The following is a 20,817-nucleotide window of genomic DNA, read 5'->3' as shown; positions in this document are numbered from 1 at the left end:
TTTTGATACCAAATTGATATCTAAGACTGCCGAAAATAAAAATCGAACAGTTTTCGTTAAACTAAATTAACCCACTAATCATACTGTTTCCATTCAGAAGTACTAATATATCATTCAAAATGAAAGCACTTTTAGGACACTGAGACCGTAATCCAAAATTCTGGGTAAAATGGGTTCTCTTGTCCAAGAAAAAAATCCTTCCATCTATTGTAGATAGTTCCTGGAGAGGTAATACATTCTCAAGAAAAATGATGTGTCTTCCTAGCTGTATTATATAAGTATCTTTTCAGCATCTATTTAAATATTTTTTGGTTGAGGCCTACTGTATTTAGAAAGAAATGAAAAACTTGCTAGTGATGATGACTAAACTCTTATTTGTGGATCCATTTCTCTCATCACTGATCAAACAAGGTTCACCACCGTTAAAAAATAAAAACGTTCATCACCGTTAAAAAATAAAAACCATTATGTAGTTCTAGCTTTATCACAATTTGTCAAATGCTGTTCAACTCTTAAATCATTGATGTCAGTAAAAGAAATGGGATGCGACTTCCAAGCCTACAATTTGTGCAAGGCAATTACTCCACAAAAGGATCCTTGCTTCCTTTAAAAACGTCCTAAAAGCAAACACTTTAAACTGTTTTATTTTTACCATGACATGATGCTTATTGAATGAGTTTATAAAGCCATTTTTTTTAAAGTATGTTGGTGTACCTTAAAATGAAATGTTTTATTCTCACATGAAAAATGAAAATCAATAGAATATTAGACATGGCTTTTTTTTAAGGGCATCAAAATAAGACTATCAATGAAGATTCAAATACCTTCTGAGATGCTTTCCATCCTCACTTTAAGTAGATTGTTATGACTCCTCAGTCACCAGTAAATGGACATGTTATCGCTTATGGTTGTCAAAATTCAGAAATGTCACATTTTATTCTGAATATTTCATACCCAGTCCAGGAATGTATGGCACAGTTGAAGTATACAATTTAGGATTATTTCTGGAATTGATTGAATCAACAGAGATGACCAAGTCGAATGATCTGAGACCCCAAGTCACAGATTTTTGAGGAAATGAAATCATTATTTGAACAATTTCTAAATTATAACTTGTTCTGTATTATACGGGCATAATCTCAGAAAAGAAGATGTGGAATAGTGGATGAGGAGCTAAGAATTAAACCACTAATAATCATTTCTAAATTGAAATTTAATACCCCAAATTTCATATGTGTCAGTTCATCCGGGAAATAAACACTTACGAATTTACCCCAGCAACAAGACGTATGTATATGTATATATATATGACTGGGTCACTATGCTGTACAGCAGAAATTTACACAATGTGTGAAAATAGAATGTGTACATGTATGTGTAACTGGGTCACCATGCTGTACAGTAGAAAAAAATGTATTAGGGAAATAACTATTAAAAAATAATAATAATAAAATAATAAATGTATAATAAAAAAAGAAAAAAAATGGAGTTCAGTTAGGGGAAGAAAAAGATCCTAAATATAGGCAAGTGAGGCTGTTTATTCTAATATGAAAAAAAAATTTAAACGTACGTGAAAACATTTATTTGTCATTTTACAGGCTTTCTAATTCACTTACCTATTGTTCCACTGCTTGAGGTTGTAATCGCTGGAATGGAAGCTGCTAAATTGGAGAAAACATTGAAAAAAATAAGTTTCATATAAAAGGAAAATATGTTTCTGAGAACATCTATGGTCATATGTATATGGATGAACCTGAAATTATTGTTTCAGAGAAATTTGATTATATAGGTAAATAGGGGTCAAAATGTAAAATCAAAGTTTTAAAATCTACGGCCACAAGTAAAAAGTCAAAGATTCTTAGTTTGTCTACTGTTTTTTTTCCAAAGTCTTCCTCTAAAATCTCAAAAAAAACACACAGAAAACAAAATCTTTCCCTAAAAGTGTAATTACAAAAGTATAACACTGCAAGAAGAAGTTCTGAATTTTTAAAAAATGTCTTTTTGATTAAGTTGTGGTTGATGATGATGGCTTACCTGTGCTTGAGCTACTGGTTACCAGTGTGATTGCTATGCAAAGAAGGAGACAAATATTTGGAAATGTATGTTAACATGGCATTGAAACAGAAGATTAAAAAGCCTTTTTAAAGACATGGTTAGGTATCTCTGGAATGCAAATAAATGATTAAATGTAACAGTTAATTCATTTATCAGATATTCACATATTTCAATATACTCTATTCCTCTTTCCACTGCTTTAATTACAAATCATTCAGTTAAATTCCTTGGTATTAGTGAAAAAAATGTACATTATTTTCAAATAATTTAGCACAGAATTTTCCTGTACAGCCAATTTTTTTTAAAAAATTAGTAGTTTGTAGAATGTTCTTTTTAGAACATTTTTAGGAAAGTTGTTCACTAATATTACAATTGGATGTATATTCTGCTATTTGACCTTTAGGAAATAAATATATACAGAGTAACAAATCTGAAAAAAAGGACCAAAATGCCTGAGTTGCAAATTCACTTTGCTGCTAATTTAGAATCTAAAAAACAATAAACATTTTTTTTTTACCTGCTTCAGTGCTTAATATGGAGGTAGCTGTTGTAGTAGAAACTGTTTAGGGAAGACAATATTTATGAAAATAAATTACTTGAGTAGTTTTGCTGGCAAATTTAGTTAAAAAACCAGTTATTATAAACTAAATAAAAGTTTCTAAAATTGTATTCAGAGGTTAAATGACAAAACAATCTTTCATTTAAATCAATAAGTCTATATATTTATGTCCAACAAAAATAACTAATTATTTGCTATTATTACCACTTAACCAAAACACATAGGAGCTTTATAAGGTCCATTTATGGGATGAGATGAACCCTGACATGTGATACCTTAGCTTTAGGGAAGTGACCAATGATAATTAAAATAAATAGCATTTTATTGGTGATCACCAACTAAATGCATTAGCAAAATCTAAGGCTTCCAGTTTACTATACTGTCTTTTGACACCATCCCCAAATATTGATCAACAGCAAATAAATATTCCATTCTTGAATCACACAATCCAGGAATATGCAAGCGTACTGCAGCAACTCCAAATACACATATATTGCCAGTAAATTAAAGGTTCCAAACACTGAGTTAAACTGCATGTTGCCCAGCACACACTTAAATGGACATAACTGAAATAACCTTATAGCTTGCAACAAAACATGAGTTAAGAAAAATGAACTTTTTATTCCTATGTTTTCAAGTCTTCTCCCAGTGTTATCGTGATTTCAATTTACTTCACAGGAGACCACATTTACTTCTTTTTCATTACACTTTTTTCAATTATCATCTAAAAATGTCAAGCTTTGGATTTTTTTTTTTTTTTTTTGACTTTTTGTCTTTTTCTAGGGCCACACTCGTGGCATGTGGAGGTTCCCAGGCTAGGGGTCTAATCGGAGTTATAGCTGCCAGCCTACACCACAGCCACAGCAACGCAGGATTCAAGCCGAGTCTGTGACCTACACCACAGCTCACGGCAACACCGGATCCTTAAACTACTGAGCAAGGCCATGGATCAAACCCGTAACCTCATGGTTCCTAGTCAGATTCGTTAACCATTGAACCACGACGGGAACTCCTGGATGGTGATATTTAACCAACAAGCATATATTACATATTGTATGTTCTAAACACATTCCTAACTTAATTCATGGGAGTATAATGAAATAGTATTTTGACATATTTTCCAATAACTGTTAATTTTAGTTCGGAATTTTAGATCAGCAGATTTACCAGTATATGTTTTACTGGCACAGATTCACGTGAAATTATAAATGATTACCCACAAAAAGAAATTAGAAATACACATTTAAACTATAATGATGATTTTACCTGTAAATGTTGAATTTGTAGGAGCAAATTCTGAAATAATATTAAGTTAAATTAATGACAGGAACAAAAAATTGTGCAAAAACTTCTACAACCCAAGCTGCCTCAGAGTTATCTATCTCTTTTTTATTTCACTTCTTCTGATTTCTAATATGGAAAGGAGTCATTTATGTATTCTTTTGAAGCTTATTGATACTTACTGCTAGGACTGTGTTGCACATGAGCAATCCTTCAAATATTAATTTCTTTCAGTATAATCCTCACCTTCCACACCATCCCTTTATTAAACTCTTTTAACTGATGTCTCCCTCCATTAAATTCCAGAAACTGCAGATAAGCAAGCACCCACCAGCTGCAGAACTGCCTCCTCTAGCAGTGGTTCTAACTTGGCAGCATTGGCTTTGAAGTGACCCAACATAAATGCATTGAAACGGTATTGTCTCAACCCACTGAGGAGCAGCCTATAGCATTAAGTGCCTACCCTACAGCTGCTGATGGTCCGAAAAGATCCTCAATCCTTTATCTCACCTTTCCTAAGTCAGTTAGATTAAATATAGGGACTCACCACTGCACTCCAACTCTCCTGCGATGCAATAGCTGAAAGTTAAATTATAAACAAAGAATGAGGTTGAAATTTTTAACTCCTAGTGATACACATCTCCCAATTTCAAACCAACAAATTGCCTAACTGTGAAAATCAAAACAGAACCAGTAAATAGTTGTTTCCCCAAGAGTGGGCTATGGATTCAAACTGTTTGTGTTGTCGTGTACTGTTTCTTAATCTTTTCACTGAGGAGTTCTTGGGACCTAAAGGGATGCTTTGCCGTTAATCTGGAAAGTTAATCTTTACATTTTCAGTTTCAAACAGGACATTTTGTTTTGATGGCCGCTTTGCTCTAGTAGAGACCTCACCTCTTTGCATCCATATTTACTGTCTAAAAGCCTACAAACTTGAGCTTACATTTTGAGAATGACAACTTTTTTACCCCAAAAGTGACATTTTCTGTCCTGTCTTCTGAACTAAGCATAAGATTTAATAATCTATATGTTATGTGGATTCACTGGAAACACAAAGCAACCAGTATCAAGTGATACAAAACCAAACCTAAAGTGGATCTTCTCGTTTAGGAATAACAGAGTTAGGAGTTCCCATTGTGGCGCAGCAGAAAGAACCCCACTAGGAACCATGAGGTTGTGGGTTCAATCCCTGGCCTTGCTCAGTGGGTTATGAATCCAGTGTTGCCATGAGCTGTGGTGTAGGTCGCAGACACGGCTTGAATCCCATGTAGGCCGGCGGCTACAGCTCCGATTAGACCCCTAGCCTGGGAACCTCCCTATGCTATGGGTACAGCACTGAAAAGACAAAAAGACCAAAAAAAAAAAAAAAATGGAATAACAGAGTTAAAAATTACATACACATTTTTTTCTTAATTGTTTTCTAAATAAAAATGCAAAAAACAGAACTATTGGACAGTTAGTAGAGAATGTACCATGTTCTCCCACAGTTATCCTGGATCACTCCACCCGCTGGTATGATATCATTATAGAAGCAGCTGCACTCAGATAAACTGACGCATTTCATGGTGTTCTCATCCAGGTAGGGAGCACTGTCTGGGCACTTAGCATAGCAGCCTGTGTGTAGAAATGACCCGCAGTTCATCTCTAGTTGCAGAAACTCATCATACTGCATTATACATTTGTAAATTTATTTCAGTGATTCCACGAACTGAAGTAGATAATGGCAAAATTACATCACACTACACTCTTAGTGAAAATATATAAAATTGAACAGGATTCAGTTCCTCTTGCAATGAAAGATCAACCTAAGAATTTAGACATTCTGGCTGATTTAATTTTTTTCTACAATGTTTCCTAAAATATTTTTAAACAATTTGCTATTTTAATGACAGGCACAATGTTGAATGTAATATAAGGCTTTGATAAATGTCTTGAAAGCTGAGTGTCAATTCTATATATCTACTCTTGCAGGGGTTGAGAAGTCATCATAAAATGGGCTGAAAAGCCCCGAAAGCCTGGGATTTAATGGTTTTTTTATGTAAATTTTCTTTCTTTTAAAAAATTAATTATAGTTGACTTACAATGTTCTGTCAATTTTTGCTGCACAACAAATTGACACAGTTATACATATATATGCAGATACATTCTTTTTCTCATAGTATTTTGCATTTCAGATGGATAAGCAATGAGGTCCTGATATCATCTTCTTTTCTTGCCATTTCTCTTTTTCTTTAAGATATGTAATGCTATGAGTAAAATACCTTTTAACCATGGGATATAGGTAGCTGTCCTCCATTCAAGAGAATACATCATATGTTGCATTCTGAAACTACATTCTCAACAAACTACATGGTATCATGAAAGGTGTAAAGACTGACAATGGGATCGGATTGCTACCTTCTCCCTCTCCTGTTAAATAGATGATTTATGTCCAGAGAAAATATTTCTAATATAGAAATATTAACATCATAATAAAGATAACTTCAGTAAATTACAAAATGTAACATACTGAGTTGGCAGAAACTAACATGATTTTTCAGTTTTAAGATATCAGTGTAATTTGTACCTCTTGCATATTATTAAAATATGACTTACCTTCTAAAAGTGCAGAAAATTTCTGGCCAATTACTCGATCTTTGCATGTTTTTGCAGTCACTGTACCACAAGGTTCATAATGCCAGCTGCATTCCCCAGGTGCATTATAATAATCACAGTAGACAGCTATAATTGAATGATATCAAATTACTTCCATTCATTAGCTGACAATTTTCTACTTTCATTTGCCAAATCATTTTTATAAGAGATTTTGAATCCTACTAACAATAAGCAGACCTAAAGTATATCATGCTGTCTTATAAAGTTCCTTTGGCTTTATCTAAATTGCCATGTAAGCCAAAAGAGCTTACAAAAAAAGGAGGGAACGCATACAAAATCAAAGTAGCACTTTTCTTTGACATTCGCAAGAAAATTGGTTTGAAGTGGAAGAATAAACATTAATTTTCCCATTTTGAGATATTTTAGGTCATAGGCTATATTCATGGTTTTAACGTTCAAGCTTAAATGAGAAAAATAAATCTCTAGGAGGCTTCTTTAATATGTAAATAACAGTTCCCCAATGAAGTAACTAAATATTTCAATGATATATAACGCTGTGTATAATAAACTGAATAAAATAAGGATTCGATTTCAACATTTCTCATCTGTCATATCTTCTCTTATAAACCTTTCTTTGGGAGTTCCCACTGTGGCTCAGCAGTAACAAACCCGACTAGTATCCATGAGGACTCAGGTTTGATCCCTGGCCTCAGTGGGTTAAGGATCCAGTATTGCCGTGAGCTGTGGTATACGTCGCAGATGCACCTCAGATCTTGCATAGCTATGGCTGGGGTGTGGGCTGGCAGCTGCAGCTCCGATTTGACCCCTCGCCTGGGAACTTCATATGCTATGGGTGCGGCCTTAAAAAAGACAAAAAAGCAAAACAACAAAAAACAAAATACCTTTCTTTGGAAAGAAAATAATTGACTGATTTCTACTAAACTTATCACATTCCATATATATCAAGATTCAGTTTACAGTCACATTACAGTTCATCTTAACCAGAGCTCTATAAATGTTTTCAAGATAATGTGTGAAGACTTCAGCCAAAAATGGTATATGAGGTAAATGTTTAAGACTATATAACTATATCAAGATAAGTAAACAATTTCTTTTTATTTTCAGTTTTGTTCCTGACATATGAAAGTTCCCTAGCCAGGGATCAAACCTATGTCACAGCATTAACCCCAGCCACTGCAGTGACAATGATGATCCCTAAACCACTGTGCCTCAAGGGAACTCCAAGTATTCAGTGTTCTTCTAAGTATGAATAAAAAATATTTTGCTGGAGTTCCCTTTGTGGTTCAGCAGTTTACAAACCCTACTAGTATCCATGAGGATGCAGTTTTGATGCTCAGCCTCGCTCAGGGGGTTAAGGATCCCACATTGCTGTGGCTGTGGCACAGGCCGGCAGCTGCAGCTGTGATTTGACCCCTAGCCTGGGAACTTCCATATTCCTCAGGTGCAGCCCTAAAAACACACACACAAAAAAAAAAAGAAAAGAAAAAGAAATGTTTTCCATCCATAGTCAGTTTTCTCCTGTGAATGTAAGAACTTTTGAAACCAAAATTGAATTTAATGGTGCTATGCCAAGAGCTGCATTTTTTAAACAGTTTTTTCCATCATAAACAAATATATTTATGTTTCTAAACCTGTCTGTGCACAAGAATATGTATTTTATAGAAAATATGAGACGATTGTCTCACAAAACAATTTTGTCTAATTGCGTTTGAAAGAACAACAACATATGAGTTCCACTTACGACAGAGATCTGGTTTTCTCCATTTGACACAGACTCCAACCGCACTGCAGGCCTCTGCGTACATCGCCACGGCTGTGCAGAATCCCAGGTACTTCCCCTCCATGTCACACGCACAGGCTTCTTCAATACACGCGTCGTAGTAAGCACTGGGGTCCACCTAGGCAGAGCACAGCACATGAGTCTCCGAGAGCAAGGCTCTGCCTGCCGTCACTCCCGGAGCCAAGCTACCTTGTTGTGGCAGTCTCGGAAGGTGCTGTCCCGGATGATCTCACATTTCCGCACAGCCCAGGCTTTGCAGTACGGGTTTGAGTCACACGGGAAACTTTGAGTGACAGTGTCCGAACATTCTTGACTGGTTTTCCAACTATTGCCAAATTCCAGCTCTCCAACAGCTACGGACGAATATCGCGTTGTGAAATCATCCTTCAGGTCGCCATTATTGTTTCCGCAAAGACCACACACTTTGCCCTAGGTGGATCAGAAAGGGAAATTTAGGGAGTTCCCGTCGTGGCGCAGTGGTTAACGAATCCGACTGGGAACCATGAGGTTGAAGGTTCGGTCCCTGCCCTTGCTCAGTGGGTTAACGATCGGGCGTTGCCGTGAGCTGTGGTGTAGGTTGCAGACTTGGCTCGGATCCCGCGTTGCTGTGGCTCTGGCGTAGGCCGGTGGCTACAGCTCCGATTCGACCCCTAGCCTGGGAACCTCCATATGCCGCCGGAGCGGCCCAAGAAATAGCAACAACAACAACAAAGACAAAAAGACAAAAAAAAAAAGGGAAATTTAAAAAGTGAGTTATGCTAGAGACATATATAGAGCTAGATAGATATGGATAGATGATAGATACTAAGACTGTATATATCATAACCAGACTCTAGAATCTGTGGATACGAGTCTGCTCCTGTTTAATCCAAGATATCCTCTGCTGCAAAATGATTTACTGTTGACTAAGAGAAATGCCTTAAGAATTAAAAAATTAGATGCACTAGCTTCAAATTCTACATGTGTGTACTTTCAGATTCTTAGGATATTTGCTCCAAAGCACACATTTAATTCTATTTATACACCGAGTAACCAAATATGGTGAACCTAGAATGCTTCAGGTTGTTTGCCTTTATTTTTCACCAGATTGTCTCACTTTTGATAACATTTAACATTTCCTGTAAGTCAAATAATGTGGAGGCTTGTTCTATCACAGAGACAGCCATTTGCCCACCTATGACTATATCTCTAATTCTCAGTAGCAAAAATTATTTTACTTCTGTTATTTGCTTTTGTTATGTTATGTTATTATATAAACGTGAATGTGATATACATACATTCCAACGCGGATCCAATATGACAGAGATTCTGGTATTTTTATCCCAAATTATGGTTATTCCACTTAAGAATTTCAGAATCAAGTACAGGCCAACGGTATGCACAGAGTATGAATTTTCTTCAAGTTCACATTCCTTACTTTCTGTAGTTTTAACTGCTGTGACTTTACCATCGTGCAAGACAACATTCTGATCCTGTAAATTAAAAGACAGACTTACAATAACATCAGTTTTGACAGTTCATAATCTGAGAGGAAAAGGCAAACAAACAGAAATAGTACGGTACCTGAAAAGCGACTATAATTTTTCTTGAGCATGTAAGTCCATCTTCACAGCATGGGACACTTTCAGTTAAAATACGGAATGTGCCATTTTCACTACCACAATAATCCTTAAAAATTAAATTTTAATAAGTTTATTAATACCAGGGACATGGAACTCAATTACAATATTTGTATGAGACAAATATTTCATATGCAATGACAGATTATACCCAATAAATTACCATAGGTTGTGCCATGAGAATTCCCAAAAGACAGTGGTTTAACTGCATTATGGGTCGATGGCCTTGACTGAGTCCAGATTAGTTAACTAGTCCTTTTCCTATTACTTTTACATAAGTTTTAAAATTATACCATAGATACATAAATACTTGAAGTTAAAAATCTTAGCTTTATCTCTAGGCTCTGTAAATAACTAGATAAAGATTTCTTTCTCTGATTCATATGGAATTTGATATTCAATCAAAACTAATGCAAAACAATGCAAATTTCACCCACTCCATGTTACACAGGAAGCAGTTTAGGTGTATGGAACAAGTGTAAACTCTGGAACCAGACAGATCTAGGTCTGAATAAGGCATTTTCTACTTAGTAGTTCACGTTGCTTGATCTCTCTAAACCTAAATTTTTTCATCTCTATCATAAGAATATTAAATCTTGTATATTGCAGATGGTTAAATGTAATAAAATATATAAATTTACTTGAAAAAGAAGCACTCATAAAATGGTAACTGTCATTGTTGCTGGTAGTTGTTAAAATGACATCTAACATTTATTGAGCAGTTAGTACATGCTCCAATATTTGCTCTAATTTGGTTTCAAGTAGGGGCTATTTCCATTCCCATTTTACAGATAAGGAAGCTGTGACAGAGAGAAATTAAGGAAAGTGTCCAAAGTAACACATCTGAGAAATGGTAGAGCCGGGAGTGAAATCTAGGCCTACTGTCTCCAGAATCATCATCACATTATGCTGTATGGTACCGTCTTTGAGAAACATATAAAAGGCCATTCTTTTTAATTTCACATTTTGAGAATAAAATTTTCCAAAGCTCATCTACTAATGAATACTAATTTAAAAGTATAGAAAAATTGTGATAAAACACACTTGTAATTACCTCAAGGAATGAATACTGGCAGAGACCATCAAAGCTATAAGTTTTTCCATCAAAAGTTCTAATATGACCTTCCCCATAGATGTGACAGGTGGTTTGACATTCGTTTTGTGTACAGTTCCAAGATCCTTTTATGCAAGTACTAAAAATAATAATATCTTGTGGTAATTATATTATGCCAAGAGTCATATATTCATACAATTTTTATAAAGAAGCACAAAGCAATGTTTCATATTAGTTCATATTAGTTTAAATTTCACAGTTGTCTTCATTATAGCATTTGATGTTCATCATACATAATGCTATAAAATTGGTATTTTAAAAATAGCATTTTTTGGAGTTCCCCTCATGGCACAGTGGAAATGAATCCAACTGGGAATCATGAGGTTGTAGGTTCGATCCTTGGCCTCACTCAGTGGGTTAGGGATCTGGTCTTGCTGGAAGCTGTGGTGTAGGTTGCAGATGTGGCTCAGATCTGATGTTGTTGTGGCTGTGGTGTAGGCTGGCAGCTGTAGCTCTGAATACACCCATAGCCTGGGAACCTCCATGTGCTGCAAGTGAGGCCCTAAAAAGCAAATTAAATTAAATTTAAATTTAAACAGCATTTTTTCTAACTACATTTGACAATTATTTTTCCAAATATCCCAAAGTATGACTTCTTCCCCATGAAAATAAGAGCAGATTGTATACTTTCTAATAGCCAAGACAAAAAAAAAAAAAAGGAATTCTTTATTATGCACCATTTGTTGCAGCCAACTGAGGTGACACTTCCTTGGTCATACTCTCGTCCACCAAAAGAGCATGGGCAGTCTTCAGGAAAGACACAGTTTCCTTTAGAATTCCGAACCATTCCTACAGGACAGTAGCACCCACGCTTGCAAGGCAAGTTTTCCTACAGGAGTAAATATAAATCATACACCATGAGGCACTGCTCTAAATATAGCACATTATCTGTTTTAATTGACAATGCATAAATACACAAAGTATACAATTAGACTCAATATTTAACAAGCCAAAATGACACAAATAAATAATATGATTTTCTAATTCTTTTTCATTGATGGTCTAATTTCTTTCTTCCCTGAAACAATTTCAAGATGTAAGAAACTGAACTCCAATGCCATGTTACTTACTTCAAAGCTAGGTATGTTCCAAGTGTTACATGTACTGTCGGCTCTTCTCTGTGCCTTAGGATCCCTACAGTCAACATATTCAGCCCCTCCAGTACAATTCTCTGTGAGACAAAGGAAGTGGTTAGTCAAAGGCCTCTTAATCTCATTTGAACCAAAGTAGGTATCTTAAACTTGCATCATGATTTCAAAACTTACGTAGGGTTACATCAATAGGAGTCTGGCAAAGAAGGATTCCATCCCGACAGACACTGGAAATAAAAGAAAATGATACATTTAAATCACATTTCAATGACTTCTTAATATACTGTCATAGCAACTTTAACCACTCAATCATAAACCACCTGTTTTATCACAAAGAGTAAGAGGAATGAGACACACTCCTCCAGAAGATGCACAAAATGTACCAAATTATAAGTGATAGCCTTGCATATATTATAGGAATGTACAAATAAGGTCCTTAGGACATAAAGGGAACTTCATGGAAAAGATGACAGGATCTCAACAGATGAGTAAATTTCAACAGATATTGCTGATAAGATGCAAAGCTGTGACAAAGGAAAGAACAAAGTATGACTTGTTCAGATAGAAGGTAGGATACATTACAGGGGGAAATGGGAGAAGCAAGTTGCCTCCAGATTTCAGATGGTCTCAAATGACATGCAGTTCATTTCTATTCTTTAGGCAACTGTCACCATAAAATTTCTAAGCAGCTAAATGGCACAATCAGAATAGTGATTTAGATGTGACATTCTAGCAGTAGTACAGGAAACACAAGACAGAGACAGAGAGAGACGGCAGAGAATAGTCAAGATAGCTATCACACTAGAACCAGGAAGAGGTCTTGGAGGTTTGAAACAGGATAAGGGAGGCAACCATGACGTGGAGATGATGCTAGCCTAAATTTTGTTTAAAAAGTAATCTATGCATTCCCCAGCATCAACAGAGAAATTATCTTTATCACACTCCAACCAAATGTTTTGCGTGCTTTGATTAAAAGGGGTTGTTCCCCTGCTTTCCTTTAAAATGGCCAAGAAAAATTATTCATTGCTAAGTGAGATCTTTATGGAAATAACGAGAAAGAGAAGGCACATCCGAAGTTTTTTAGAATGGCTGCTTCAATTTTGCAGTTACCTTTTTAAGAATTGCTCTTTCTGCATACAGAATTAGAAGCATAGATAAATTACTCTGTCCCAAACCACAGAAATCACAGCCTCTTTATCCATTTCCAAAAGTTGCAATTTTTCAACATCTCTTACCGTCCAGGAACTAAGTTCAATTTTTTTTTTTCTTTTTACAGCCACACCTGTGGCATATGGAAGTTCCTGGGCCAGAAGTCAAAATGGAGCTGCAGCTGCTGGCCTTTGCCACAGCATATTTGTGGCTACGACCTACACCACATCTTGAACCAATGCTGGTTAATCCACTGAGTGAGGCCAGAGATCGAACCCACATCCTCACGGACACTATGTCAGGTTCTTGCCTTGCTGAGCCACAATGAAAACTCCTATGTTCAAATGCTTGAGTATGGCCTGGCCACTGTCTTCTTTTCCAGCAAAATCCTATGCAAGGTACATGTGCAATACTTTTTCAAATATTTCCTGCGTTAGTGCATTCTGTTTATTCCACTGGAAATCACTTCTCACATTTCAATTTCGTTGAGAAAAAGATTCATCTCTGAGGAAAACTGAAATGCTGGTCTCTTCTGAGAAGTCTTTTTTTTTTAATCTCCCGAGGTAGCAACTGGCCCTTTCAGGTACCATATTACAGCATACGAACCTCCTTAAAATAAGCAGCACCATGCCAACTCTGAGTCCAAGACAATGCTCACTCATCTTTGTAACACCAGTGCTCAAGCACAAGGGCTGGCACACAGTAGACATTTATTGAATAACTGTTTATGGAATGATAAATGCTGAGACAACTAGAAAGCATTGTCTGAATATAAAATTGTTTTGCATTGTCTGTATGTAGTAACTGCTAGAATATTTTTCTACTGTCATTTGAAACCAACTAAGAGTGGGATAAATCAGTGATGGCCATTACAGTGCAGTGAACACTCCCAGTAAAAGAGGGTAATAACTAACTTTCATAAGAGATACGAAATTTAAAATATGACAGGTCTAAAGAAGACTTCATACCAGCAAAAGACTATTTCTCTGAAAAGCATAATCCCTTGATTTCAAAGTCATAACAAGTATCTATGAAATCTCCATACCATTTATTGTTACCAATATGGATGAGTTTGCCTGGTTGCACGACCTCGTCATTTATGTAGCAGTCACACTGAGATTTTGGAACACAAGTTCCTTCATTATTATGGTACATTCCATCAGGGCAAGTGCATCCATCAATGGGAACATCTTCCACATCGCAGCTCCTATCTCTCTCTGACAACGATCGGCAAGAACTATTGCAGGCCTTTACATTGTATTTGAAAACTAGGCCACTTGGACAAGAATGATCTGTTGGTATGGGGGGGAAAAATGGTAAACATGTATATATCCAGGAAAATTGGCAATTTTACTCCACCTTGATGTTTATAGGTACGCTGGTGAATTATTCATAATGGAGATTATGGATAATCAAGGAAAAAGTACCTGTTCTTTTTTTTCATTCTATTTTTCTGTTAATATTGAGAAACTACTATAATGTTTACATAATTTTGCTGGGGATAAAACCCAAAAAAGAAGATAGACTGCTCTCATGTGGCTTATATTCCAGGGGAAAAGACAATTGTGCATGCTAAAAAAGCAAGATGAGAAGCTCTAAGGATGCACAGCTGGGGACCTGCCCTTGGTGAAGAGAAGGGATAGATGGACAGCATGAAGACAGCCTAGAGAAAGGTAACTCTATGTCTGGAGAACAGCTGAAGTTAGAAAAGAAGGAAATTTTTTCAAAGAGCAAGTAGAAAAATAGAAGCTATAAGCCCAGAAGCCGTTAGAACTAGTATGGCCCTTGTAAGCACTTTGTTCTTGAGCCTGAAATCAATGAGAAGCCGTTGATTTGTTTTCGACCTGAATGTCACATGATCAGTTTAGTTTTACCTGGTTTTACTTTAAAGATTATACTGATCTCTCTGCAGAAAATGGATTTGAGGGAACCAAGAGTGGATACTGAAGGAGGATATTGGAATCACCCAGGAGGAAAAATGATGACTCTTGATCTAAGTAGTTGATGATAGAGATGAAAAATATCAATTTAGAGATGAACTTAATAGACTTTACTGATTGACAGGATTTTGGCTATGAGGTATTAAGCGTGATCTGTAGAGATATGTTTCTACAACGGTTTGGGCTTTTTTTTTTTTGGTAAAACAAGTATTTTTCTGAAGTCATATTTGAATAGTGCAATAAACATTTTTCTCATTAGGTGAAGGGTTTATCACCTTCTAATAAGATTTTTTCACTTCTTTTCTCTGAAGTTTAGTTGGTTTACAATATTAAATTGGTTTCAAGTGTACAACACAGTGTTCAAAATTTTATAGGCTATATTTCATTTAGGGTTGTTATCAAATATTGGCTATATTCTCTGTGCTGTTCAATATATACTTGTAGCTTATTTATTTTATACATAATAGTTTGTACCTCTTAACTCCCTACCTCTATATTCCACCCCCCTCCCCACTGGTAACCATTAGCCTGTTCTCTATATCTGTGTCTGTTTCTTTTGTTACATTTAGTAGTTTTTCTTATTTTTTAGATTCCACAAGTCACAACATACAGAATTTTTCTTCTTCGACTTGACTTTAGTGCAATAAACATTTTAAAACAAAGCAAGATTTTATAAAGATGGTAGTTGAGCCCCTTTTACTAATTTATATTTTTCAAAATAGTTCACATTTTTCAAAATGTTATTAATATTTGATTAGTAGTTAAAATGCAGTAGGAGTCAGAACATTATTTAAATTTCAACATACAAAAATTGAGCAGAGACACATATTTATATATAAATGCATATATATTCTGTTCTTGTTAAAATATGAATATGTTAAATCAAGGTAGAAGAAATAAATTAAGAAATAAAAATGCAAGAATTGCATAAACATGTGTATTAAAAAAGAAAGCCATCTTCGGTAGAACCAAGCACAAATTTGTAAATACATCAAAAAAAATCTATGAAAAATTGAAAAGAAAGTAGGTTTATCTAAAACCTCTATCCTGCTTACCACATAACTCAGCTCTCCATCCTACTATGTATGTTTCCTTCTCAGCACATGCTTTCACATAGTTGCCTAAAATTGTACACAGGCAATCTTCACTATTTTCACAAGCACAAGTGTATTTTTTGCATTCCTTTAAAATAAAAAACAAATTTATTTTATATTACAAAAGTACTCAGAAGAACAGGTAAGCTGGATATAACAATCAGTTCATAACCACTCCTATCTCCCGAAAAAAAATTTGTCCTTGAAACTTTTAGAATTACTTTTCAAAAATATGCAAAATAATAAATCAATTATTAACTGAGTTTTCCAAGAACTTAGAAAACAGAAATTTTATACAAAACTTTTTTCTCATTTCGGGTTATTTTCCAGTACTAAGTTGGTATACCTAACAATCAGATAAATTAGTAGAAGCCAATGTTAAACATAGATCTTAATCTACTTACAATGGCTACTAATTGAAAATTTTTAATATCTACGTGATTCTTTTGATATTATCAAAATATTTCTTAAAAAGAGCTGTTAATTAGACCCTCACATACCTCATGATATGGTTTAGGGTTCACAATTGGATGGCAGGAAGCAAAAGGCCCACTCGAATCAAGAAGAATTCCACAGTTGTTTTCAGCAAATTTTTCTGGGAGAAAATTAATGCACTTCATATTAGATCAATAATGTCATAATTTTTTTTTGTCTTTTGTCTTTTTAGGGCCACACCTGCGGCATATGGAGGTTCCCAGGCTAGGGGGCCAATCGGAGCTATAGCTGCCTGCCTACGCCACAGCCACAGCAACGCCAGATCTGAGCCGCATCTGTGACCTACACCACAGCTCATGGCAAGGCCAGATCCTTAACCCACTGAGCTAGGCAAGGGATCGAACCTGCAACCTCATGGTTCTTAGATTCGTTTCTGCTGCGCCACGATGGGAACTCCTAATATCATAAATTTTTAATTGAAAGAAAAATTATAAATCTTTAAGACTTTGGTCCTTATTAAAATAATTTTTAAATGTTTTAAAATAATTTGTTATCACTATATTCAAAAATGGAGTGATCTAATCAGAAACAACTTAACCTAAGAATTAAATCTTTATTAGATTTGGACTTTTATATTAAATCAGGTAATCCTTTTCAGCAATGTAGTTTCTATATATAATATGAAAAGGGGCCCAGATTATTTATTTAGGTGTCTTTTAATTTAAAATATATATTTGTATCTGAATTCTGAAACGTTGTAAATGAAGGCACCACACCACCACTACCACCTGCCACTGTCACCCCAGAAGATCAGATCAGTGTTTCTGAAGGTCATACATTAGGACAACTAGTATCACTAATCAAACACACTAAGTTTATTTGTGAACTGTTTAATTGATATTTTCTTTATAAATAACTAGTCTCATATTAAATTAACAGAAGAGAAAATTCACAAAAATAGTATCTCAGTAGAAAACGTTTTCCTCGATGATTTGCAAATTTCCAAAAATGACGATCATGACTAGGACAAACATTGCTAGTTTTTTCTGTTTGTTTTTAACAGCCATACCTGTGGCATATGGAGGTTCCCAGGCTAGGGGTGGTCGAATCAGAGCTGCAGCTGCTGGCCTACACCATAGCCATGGCAACACAGGATCCGAGCTGCACCTGTGACCTACACCACAGCTTGTAGTGTGGCAACCCCAGATCCTAACGCCCTGAGCAAGGCCAGGGATAGAACCCGCATCCTCACAGAGATTATGTTGGATTCTTAACTCACTGAGCCACAATGGGAACTCTCTGTTAAAAATTTTTAAACTATTTGTTGATTGGTCTGTAAAAGTTACTGTCACCATGAAGCAATAAAGGAAGATGAATGAATTTATTCATAGGACATCAAGACCAATTACCTCTAAAAGTGTGACAAAATTGTACCCATCACTGCTTTTTGTGCAACTATTATCAACTATAGAAAAGTATAATTTAATTTTTTATATTTTATTTTATTAAGTTATATAAAACACTGAAAATTGGTTTGAGTCTCACTTTTCCAAGCAATGATCACTCCACAGTGAAATTAAAGAGGACTAATAACAAGCTAAGTGATCATTAAAGTTTCCTCTAACCCTAATATTCTGTAACCGTGGAGAAAACTGTATAAGGAGGAAAAGGACGGGCATAGAAAAAAGACAACTATGTATTTTCCCCATTCCAGTCCCCAACAAGAAACATGTTTTCTGAAAGTGTCATCAGCCAGCCAGATGGTTTCTCTACTGTTCCCAGCAAAACTGGGACAGTACAACAAACACTACCTAAAACCAGGATTAATTGATAGTCTCATATTATTACCAGAATAAGCATATAATTCCAGCACCAAATATTTAATTACAGAGATTGATGTTCAATTAACATTACCTTTTCCTATACTGATGCATGAAGCGGTGTTTCCTTTAGAACAGGACATCATTTCCCAAGAATTAGCAAATGCCTGAGATGTCTTCTCCAGTATATTCTGACTTGACATGAAATCATCCTCTGCTCTGTTGTTATAGGAACCACAGAGTCCTACATAGAGCAGAGAACAAATTTTAACATCTTCTTATCTACTCATCATTTTGGATTCAAATTCAGTCATTTGCTCAAATCAAAACATGTATAAGCCACTTGAGAGTATATCTTGATTAGCCTTTATACATATAAGTAAAATTTTATGACACATCAGATTAATAACACTTTTTATGATTCTAGGAGCACTGAAACTCTGGTTTACATGAATATTATGTTTTCCCTGTTTGTTGCTGTTAACTTAACCTCCTCTGACAAGGTCATAGGAAGCATGCTTAAAGTAGAAAGTTTATGACTGCATATTTTCAATTTCAGGGTGGAGAGCTGAATCAAGACCCATCTGCCTTTCCTATCTAGATCTTTCTGACCTACGAGTTACTTTTTTTCTTATGTATAAACGTCACCTTCTTAAGCAAAAGTATATCACAAAAGCTTAGATGGTTTTAAATGAGTAACTGCAGGATTTGCCATTGTGTCTTTGTTTTGTTTGATATTTGTGACAGTATGTAAGAGCTGATATATATATAATAGAAAACCTCAGTAAAAGATATGACCATGTAATCTCTGAGCAGAAAGACAAGTCATAGTACAGCTTGTATCTGAAACTTGATTTTAAAAAGATTTTTATCTACAACATTTTCATTTATTCTTTTACAGGTTAAGCAAATATTAGCAAAGTGATATATAACGTATGTTACCAAATATCTCTTAATAAAAGCCTAATTTAAAAACCTTAAAACGTTAGTAAATATTAGCAAATATTAGCAAAGTGATATATAACGTATGTTACCAAATATCTCTTAATAAAAGCCTAATTTAAAAACCTTAAAACATTTAAATTGTTGAAAACCATTTGGAAATAAGTTTTATAATAAATAAATCTGTCTTCACTCTGTGTTAGGATTACTTTACTGCAATATGGACGAGAAGACTAAGTATGCTATATATGCTAATGCCATTAACTGAGACAATTGAAAATTACAACAAATGATGGTCACATTAGAGCCTTGGAAATAAAAACTATCCAGAAGACTTACCAACTGTGTCTGTGAATTGGTTGGGTGGCATGGAAACATATAATTGCATCACAGGAACAATTTGTATTTGCATTTTTACATGAAAGTATGTCTCTGCTTGAAGGTATGAGGAAGATACTTTGAAGATCTGTACCTTGTCTGTTAAAAAAATTATTTATGTTAATAGCAATAATTAACATACTAAACAGTTTTTGATTTCTCAAAATTCTTTTACTTTTTATTTTTTATATTTTTTATTTTATTTTTTGTATTTTTAGGGCCACACCCATGGCATATGGAGGTTCCTAGGCTAGGGGTTGAATCAGAGCCACAGCAATGCAGGATCTGAGCCATGTCTGTGACCCACACCACAACTCACGGCAACGCCAGATCCTTAACCCACTGAGCGAGGCCAGGGATCGAACGCACAACCTCATGGTTCCTAGTCGGATTCGTTAACCACTGAGCCACGACAAAATGCTTTTATACTTTAATATATTTTAAAAACAGAAACATTTACTATCCTTAAAAACAGAATAAATTAATACATCTTACATTTATTTTAAATGGTGTTATTAAACTTACCTGAATAATAATAACTTTGATTTCTAATCTTGTCATTTGTGACTGTCCCATCTCTATTGAATATGTATTTGTCAACTGAAACAGACTAAATTTAAAACACATTGTTAGTTCATAGTACTTGCAATATCAATTTATTTTAGTGTAATATATGAGCCTGAAATTTTGTGCCTGTAAGTTTGAATTTATTGGATTAATTTATAACTAAACTTAAAACATTTTAAAGCATTTCTTACATCAATTCTTTAAGAAGGATTATAGAGGACGCTTCATGCCTGATTTGCAGTTGAGGAAACTGAAACCTAAGACAATAACTTGCATTTCCAGAGGTCAAAGGGCTTGTAAGTCCCAAAGACCAAGCCAGGTGCCCTCCTTCCACATGCAGATCATCACCATTTAAAACGTCAGTTCCAAATACATAA

At 35.1% G+C, this 20,817-nt stretch overlaps 1 protein-coding gene across 1 annotated transcript in view; it reads right to left on the bottom strand.

Annotated features, from left to right (window-relative positions):
* Positions 1-20,817, bottom strand: part of MUC19 (mucin 19, oligomeric) — a 112,233-nt gene that overhangs the window by 63,766 nt on the left and 27,650 nt on the right. Inside the window, exons 15-35 of the mRNA XM_047785774.1 lie at positions 20,399-20,483; positions 19,835-19,972; positions 18,648-18,797; positions 16,799-16,893; positions 16,260-16,386; positions 14,310-14,556; positions 12,290-12,342; positions 12,095-12,195; positions 11,702-11,853; positions 10,965-11,103; positions 9,855-9,959; positions 9,569-9,763; positions 8,481-8,720; positions 8,253-8,409; positions 6,491-6,616; positions 5,368-5,509; positions 4,443-4,474; positions 3,881-3,910; positions 2,573-2,614; positions 2,035-2,067; positions 1,617-1,661 (exon numbers count right to left, since the gene is read on the bottom strand). Coding sequence (XP_047641730.1) covers positions 1,617-1,661; positions 2,035-2,067; positions 2,573-2,614; positions 3,881-3,910; positions 4,443-4,474; positions 5,368-5,509; positions 6,491-6,616; positions 8,253-8,409; positions 8,481-8,720; positions 9,569-9,763; positions 9,855-9,959; positions 10,965-11,103; positions 11,702-11,853; positions 12,095-12,195; positions 12,290-12,342; positions 14,310-14,556; positions 16,260-16,386; positions 16,799-16,893; positions 18,648-18,797; positions 19,835-19,972; positions 20,399-20,483 — 2,434 coding nt within the window. The remainder of the gene's footprint in view (positions 1-1,616; positions 1,662-2,034; positions 2,068-2,572; positions 2,615-3,880; positions 3,911-4,442; positions 4,475-5,367; positions 5,510-6,490; positions 6,617-8,252; positions 8,410-8,480; positions 8,721-9,568; positions 9,764-9,854; positions 9,960-10,964; positions 11,104-11,701; positions 11,854-12,094; positions 12,196-12,289; positions 12,343-14,309; positions 14,557-16,259; positions 16,387-16,798; positions 16,894-18,647; positions 18,798-19,834; positions 19,973-20,398; positions 20,484-20,817) is intronic.

The sequence above is a fragment of the Phacochoerus africanus genome, chromosome 7 (genome assembly GCF_016906955.1).
Source record: "Phacochoerus africanus isolate WHEZ1 chromosome 7, ROS_Pafr_v1, whole genome shotgun sequence".
In the NCBI taxonomy this organism is placed as follows: Eukaryota; Metazoa; Chordata; class Mammalia; order Artiodactyla; family Suidae; genus Phacochoerus; species Phacochoerus africanus.
Note: the sequence above shows the minus strand (reverse complement) of the source record. Positions and strands in the feature narration are given on the sequence as shown.